Source organism: Wolffia australiana, chromosome 13, assembly GCF_029677425.1.
Source record: "Wolffia australiana isolate 7733 chromosome 13, ASM2967742v1".
NCBI classification, from domain to species: domain Eukaryota; kingdom Viridiplantae; phylum Streptophyta; class Magnoliopsida; order Alismatales; family Araceae; genus Wolffia; species Wolffia australiana.
In genome coordinates, this window is record NC_135847.1 from 11395803 (window position 1) to 11403381 (window position 7579).

The window sequence follows — 7579 nt, forward strand, 5'->3', positions numbered from 1 at the left end:
GTCTCTTTCTTGAGTATCCTTCGATATAGGAATATTTAGAACACACAATTGAGGACTTGTGATTGCGTAGTATGATCTCATTATGATTCTCTAAGTTGGATCATATATTCATGGACTTCCTTATAAACATCACACATCCACTATAATGAATATATTGTGTTAGTGAACATGGAATGAGATTTACCTTACATCTACGTCCCCAAAACTCTCGAAAAAGGAAATATAGTTTTGTGAATTCTTTTTAAGACGATTTAGAGAAATCAAACACTTATGCATACTAATTAACATTTGGATTTAAAAAAATCCAAAAATAATGAGAAAAATATAAATAGGGACATGCATTCCAGTATAAACTCACTTTGCTCCCTCGCCATGCCCACTGTGCTTCCTCACACTTTCCACTTCATCAACCCTCCCTAGTGTTGTCACTCATCTACCTCACCATTTAATGCACCATTTCAACCGCTTGAGGGGGAGCACCAGTTTCCAATCTCAGGTTTCCGACACTAGACACCATTCATAAGATCTTGCAATTTACCTCCTTTTAAAATCCCTAGTTGTCAGTCTTGTTGCTCGCAAGTCATCCTCAAGCCTTCCCCTCACAAAGTGACAAGTCAAAAACCTAAAATAAGAAGACTTTAGGTTAACAACCTGACTTTATAACATTCATATGAATATATAATATCTAATATTTTTTGAAATATTATAAAAAAAATTTAAAAAAATGTTGAATATTGGAAATTCGATGTACACGTTGATGTCCAGGATCAACATCCAAACCATAATACACATGCAAATAGATGTCAATGTCGGCTAGGATATTGATATCATGTATTGGTATAGATCAATTTATCATCCATCATGGATGTGTGTCACCATAATTTAAACTACCATCCATCCATCCATCCACCCACCATCTATCCATTAATTTATCATCCATCCACTCCCATCATAATACTTATCTTTTCTGTCTACTATCTCATTTTCTCTCCACAGGCCAACTCATCCAACCCCTCTCCTCTGTCCCTCATTTTTATCTCTTTTCTCTACTGATGGAATCATATTGCCTTCAAGCCAGTCACACATCCATATCTCGTTCAAATTCAGTAATACAAATCATCTTCATTAAAATTAGAGTCTGATATCTACATTGAAGTCCACTTCCATATGACACGACAAGTAAATTATTATGTCATCATACTACAGTGCTATAATTTTTCAAAAAAAAAATATCCTAAAAAATGTATCTTAAATATATGATATTCATAAGATATTTGATAAGGAGATGAACTATCCTTGATAATTTTATACGATGTCAAGTATAATAAAATAATTCAGTTGCCCAATAAAAAGTAAGTAGGCTTTTGGAATTGTTAACTAGACTAGTATATGGGTCTATAAGGCCGTGCACAGAAGTTTTAGCTTAGCACAAGGGTTTTATGAAAACTCCATTAGGCATAAAAGGAAGAAATTTCTTAAGTGAGAAATACTCACACAATTTTTCTTTGTCCCTGCTCCCTCTTGCTGCTTCTTTTGCACCCTTCCCTCCCAATATGACAAGACTTTCAAAGTTTTGTTGATACACAATATTCATGCACCATGTGTCACAATTCACACATTTAGACTGTGGATAATGATTAGATGGGACAATCATTGTGAACATGCCATTAATATGCCTCAGCTTGTAGCACAAAAATTCATCAATCAAATGAACTATCTTTCTTCTATGTACACAAGGTCACAATGCAGCATCACAAAATCTATCATTTAAAGTTACAATAAATGCGACAGAATTCGCAATACATGATGGTAACATTGGATTTAATATTTATTGTATGATCTTGGAGCAAAAAAGGGCGTCATCATAGTGCGGCATAGTACATAGTGATGAAAATGTTGTCAATGAGTCATGGAGATCCATACGTAAACATGCATACATATTCAACACTTCAGAGGATGCAGAAATCCAAGATTTTGTGCCAGCCATGATGGGGACAAGGGACAGAAAGAGATAAAAGAGTCTTCACAACAATAAAAGAGGGGAAAATTTTATTTTAGAAAATATAATATATCTGGTTCAACAGAAATTTTCATTTATAACACAAAATATGCACTCCTCCAAACTCAGAAAGGAGGGGGGGTTTACATGACTTTCCTTTGGGACAAATACTTTTAACATACTTCCCCCACTTGATTAACCCCATAGTATTGTCTCGAAACACAATACACACTAGCTAAAAATTCACCTTGTGCAACAATATAATATTATGAGAGTGAAAGCAAGAAGGCTCCAAATATAAAGGGGAAAATTTTCAGTCTGCCCAAAAGGTAGATCAGCGTCACGGGCTGTTATAAGTTTAAGGAATAATTTCATTTAAAACCCAAAGAAAAATGAAGTTACCATTTCTTTCTATTATATTCTGATCTGCATAGAATCACAATATAGAGGTTAAAAAGTGGATGAACTGATGGCGCCAGTGGTACATGGTCAACACCATATAGACTAGACCTTCAAAAATTATTTGACGTTTCAGATAAATAGATTTGCAGGCGACGATATCATTTCAGCAGATAGTGGAGGTCGATGATTGTTACATGATGAAGAGAATGTAAAGAACAAAATTATTTGATCACGAAGGTGATAAATAGAAAAATATCCTAAAACTATTGAACTTTCAATGCTGTACAAGTAATTGATAAGTGATAAAGACAGATTTTGGAGGGTCTGTCTAAACTAGTACCACAGAGATGAAGCTTCAGGATTTTGGTCAAGCTATGCGCCTCTCACGTCAATACCATTTTTGTGAAGGAATTCCTTCGCCTCCAGTATATCCTGTGCAGATAAAGCATTTCATGGTTATATTTTAACTTATTCAAACAACTGTGCAGGGGAGGCTGCATCTTTAACAGAGAGTGCATAAATTAGAAATCATATAAGGTTAAACTTAAATGGAAAGACATTCAAATAAACAAAAGAAAAAGGAAATTGGCACGGAAAGTAAAAAATACCTTCTGGAGCAGAGTAGATTCTTGAGGACACGTGGGGAATGCCATCAAACCCACTCCCACCATTAGCAGACCGTAGCAACCAAGAGATACAATCAAGTAGATGGGAAGCTGAGGAAGAAATGAAAATGTTAAAAAATGTTGATGTTTGTTACTGTTGTTAACCATTTATGTCCACTCTCCAGAACACCTCGCCAGCATCATCGTGTACCACCATTGCCACATCGATGATGATGTTGACAATATCTCTTGGTAGGCAATGATGACGATGACCAGCACCACTCGATGGTTGACATTATTAACTGGGAACAATTTGTCGATGGTGCCATCAGCATCCATTAAATATCAACATTAACAGTCAAGGGGTGCCCTCATCGTCATCATAGTCTACCAAGAGAAATGCTGACAACAAAATCATGTCAATATCATGATGGTGGTTGATGATGATGATAACGTTGACTGGGTGTCCTAGATGGTTGATGTAGACAGTTGACGTCAGCTTGAAGGTCAAAATTAATGGGGTGGCCCAAATAAAAAGGGGTTGATGTCTGCCTGTTTATTTCAGTCAACCCATTTACGTTGACCTTCAGAAAACCACATCATCATCATCATCATCATCAACAACAACATCAACCATCCTGTAAACCGTCACATCAACATCAATGATAGCGCAAATGTGAGATGATATCTAGGTGACAACGGAAAAAATTCTCACCAACCAGACGTAGCTGTAGGGAACTACAGATGTTCGCAGAAGGCCAATCCAGAGAGCAGATATAAGCGCAATCAACCCAAGAATCCTTAAAATGTGTTTCATCCTGTTATGAAACCAGTTGCCGTTCCGCTTCATAAGAAAAATAATGTCAATACTTTTTTGCCAATTATAAATTTGATGTCAAAATGAAAACTGCGTAACTCATCATTCTTAGTGATAAGATTCAAAAAATTATTTAATTAATTTAATACATGAAGGATCGTAGGTCCTTTTAAACGGATCTACAAAGGTTTACAATGATCCATATACGATGATCTTGATTTTCTTTTTGCTATTCATGGATCGCCCGCCTGTTAGAAAATAAGCCTTTGGATGGAGGTCAACCTCTGATATTCTGCGAATACTTGGGACTTATCATGCCAGTTCTCCCTCCACTAGGTACTAAATTAAGAAAAAAAAACTCTGATGCAATCGGCTTCCTTACAAGATCTTCCATTCGGTATTCGGAAGAAGAAATTGCTTTTAAATCACATTATCCTCATAACATCATTTATCTAGAAATTACGCAGTTCAAAGTGAGCGCGTTTAGGAAGATTCCCAACAAATCGCGAGATAGTAATGCCATCTTCTACATCAACCGTGAAAGCCCAGGTTCCCAATCCTGACAAACTGTGTTTCAGATTACTATTATAACAAATTCGACACATTTTGAAGATTTTACTGAATTCAATTACACCACCAAACAGCACAATCAATCAAATAGCGAAACCCCAAAGATATAATGAGCGCATTTAAGGTCCCCGACAAACCCCAAGCAGGAAACGTGAAACCCAGAGCTCCCAATCCCGGCAAACTACGTTTGACATGTCCATTGTAACAAATTCACCACATTTTGAAGGTTCCGGTAAGTGATGCATACAATTACATCACAAAACCGCACAATCGAGTTCCGCGTCGGCAGGGTGAGAGATCGAGAGAAAAGAAAGAAAGAAAACAGAAGATCAAGCTACCTGTTTCAGTGGTTCTTCTGGTCTTCACCGAATTTCTCCCGTTCTGAAATCGCCCAATTTACGGCCGAACTGCAGAAGTCGTCCAAAGGGAGCAGAAAAAGAGTTTCAAGTTAAACTCGGAGATAAATAAAGCCCAACATTAGATTAGCCCTAAAATGGAGCCCAAATAAGGCCCAATTTGTCCAGATTAGGGTTGTCTCGTTTCTCTATAGAGATAGAGATACAGATAGAGACAGAGATAGATATAGAGATACAGATACAGATACAGATAGAGACAGAGATAGATATAGAGATGGAGATGGAGATGGAGATGGAGATGGAGATGGAGATCGAGATAGCGATAGAGATAGAGATAGAGATGGAGATGGAGATCGAGATGGAGATGGAGATCGAGATGGTGATGGAGATGGAGATGGAGATGGAGATGGTGATGGTGATGGTGATGGAGATGGAGATGGAGATGGAGATGGAGATGGAGATGGAGATGGAGATGGAGATGGAGATGGAGATGGAGATGGAGATGGAGATGGAGATGGAGATCGAGATAGAGATAGAGATGGAGATGGAGATGGAGATGATGGATATGGAGATAGAGATAGAGATGGAGATGGAGATAGGGATAGAGATAGAGATGGAGATGGAGATAGAGATGGAGATGGAGTTAGAGATAGTTCTCTAGAGATAGAGATAGAGATAGAGATAGAGATAGAGAAGGAGATGGAGATGGAGGTAGAGATAAAAATGAAGATAGTGATACAGACACAGATAGAGATAGAGATAGAAATATAGATATAGATAGAGATAGAATTAGAGGCCGAGATAGGGACTGGAGAAATAGAGAGGAGATTGAGAAGATATAAAAAGAGGGGTTGAGAGGGAGAGAGAGATTTAGAGAGAAAGATGAAGAGAGATATAAAGAGGCAGAAAGAGAGATGAAAAGAAAAAAGAAGACAAAGAGAAAGTAAGAGAAAGAAAACAATAGAGAATGAGAAAGAGAGAAGAACAAAGATTGAAGAGAATGCAGTGTAATGTGCAGTTTTTGGGCTGAAATCCACGCAGCACATCATGAAAAACCACAGAGTTATGTCATGGAAGTGTGTAACCCAAAGCCCTAGTGGCACCATTGGCCTTACCAATGGTGCTACCAACAGCCCGTCCTTCCTCAAGGTTGAAGGACACCTTGCCAAAACTGCAGGTCATCATGTCTTTTATAAAAATTCTCACCAAACCGCACAACCAAATCACACAAAGGCCTGTGTGGTAATGTTGCTTCCTTGGGATGCACAATATGTGGTTAAAATATCATGTACACTATCCATCACCAGTGAAATTGCAGTTTGAAAAAAAATGCCATACCTAGAAGAGAGAGAGAGAGACCCTAGAGATGGAGCGTGTGAGAGTGCCAGAGATAGAGCACAAGAGAGAGACAAAGAGTGAGAGAGAGTGTGTGAGATAAAAAGACAGAGGTCGAGAGAGGGAGAGGCTGGAGAGTACAAGAGAGACATATATCAAGAGAGAGGGAGACCTGGAATGTGTCATCTGATTCTATCACCCTCCAAGGGCAAATTATTGCAGTAGATGTACCTTGCTTGAGAAAGAGAGGCATTTTATTCAAGTAGAATCTTGATTATAATTGGGACCCCATGATATAATAGACTCATACAGGTAAATTCATGGTCTAGTCTCAGTCTCGATTCTAATAAAAGCTTGAACTTATACTTCAGAAAACACATTATTTGATACCAAGTACAAAATCATAGAAATATATGTGGCTAGCAAGCCAAAAAATATTCCATAGCTAGTTCCATGTTCATTAATACATTGCATTCGTTATAGTGCAGACACTCAGAATGAAGTCCATCGATACATGATTATACTCAGTGAATTATGATGGTATCAAAATATGGAGCTCACTAGTATTTAAGCATGTGTTCCAACTATTCAATTTCAAAGGATACTCAAGAAGAACATCAAAGTATATGAATAAAATAACCATATTATTCTTACTCGTATGATGAGTATGGCCGATCTTGTAACCATTAGTCTTACTAAGGATATATATCGGGTACTCTTTAGAGGAAAGAGTTCATTGAATTGATCCATAGAAATATCTGAATGGCATTATATATAATTGTCAATCAGCTTCATTCATCCCATGGTTGTGTAAATGGTCTATAGACCTGAGACACCAAAGACGTCTTGTTCACGAATGATTGTACCCAACTATGGTCTATGAGTTCCTAATCATATAATTCTAAACACACATAGTTTGGGTTCAGCAAGAAGTGCACAGACATTATTTAGTTGTCAATATGGGATTGTTCACCCTCAATAAATGAGAAGACAACTCAAGGAAGATGATGCAATGAAGTCCTTGGGAAGGTAGTAGAATATTGGAGGAGCTCTTTGATGGCTTCCAAACGCATCAATACTAACTCAAATAACTAATTATAATTTTATAGTTGACCATACCCTGAGTCATCCTAAGAGCATTGAGCAGATGAGGCACTATACATACATGGTAATAGATGATAGATAACTTCCATGAGTGAGTCGATACACATGCCCATGAATCTTATAGATCACAAGGTGTAGTTTGGCATCCCACGGGTTGGAAACTCAACCTATCTATTAGATTAGATAGATTCATTATTAAATAATTTATATGATGATGTACTCAATTAATTTGGAAGGCCAATAAAGGTTCTTGGACAATTTGATTCACTAACTAGACTAATACATTGGCCTAGAGGGTCACACACAATGGTCTTTTGAACAACATAATATACACTTAAAGTTAAGGGGGTTTATGAAAACATCTCGCTCAGTATAAATAGGCGAAGGTCAA

General features: G+C 37.4%; 1 protein-coding gene across 1 annotated transcript; it reads right to left on the bottom strand.

The window, feature by feature from the left end:
* Nucleotides 1-256: 256 nt before the first annotated feature.
* DPMS3 (dolichol-phosphate mannosyltransferase-like protein) lies at nt 257-4834 on the bottom strand. Its single transcript, XM_078585473.1, has 5 exons — nt 4732-4834; nt 3722-3850; nt 3010-3117; nt 1495-2833; nt 257-622 (listed from the first exon to the last, which is right to left on the bottom strand). The coding sequence occupies exons 2-4, from the start codon at nt 3821-3823 to the stop codon at nt 2774-2776; spliced, it is 270 nt and encodes an 89-aa protein (XP_078441599.1). The 5' UTR covers nt 3824-3850; nt 4732-4834; the 3' UTR covers nt 257-622; nt 1495-2773.
* Nucleotides 4835-7579: the final 2745 nt, after the last annotated feature.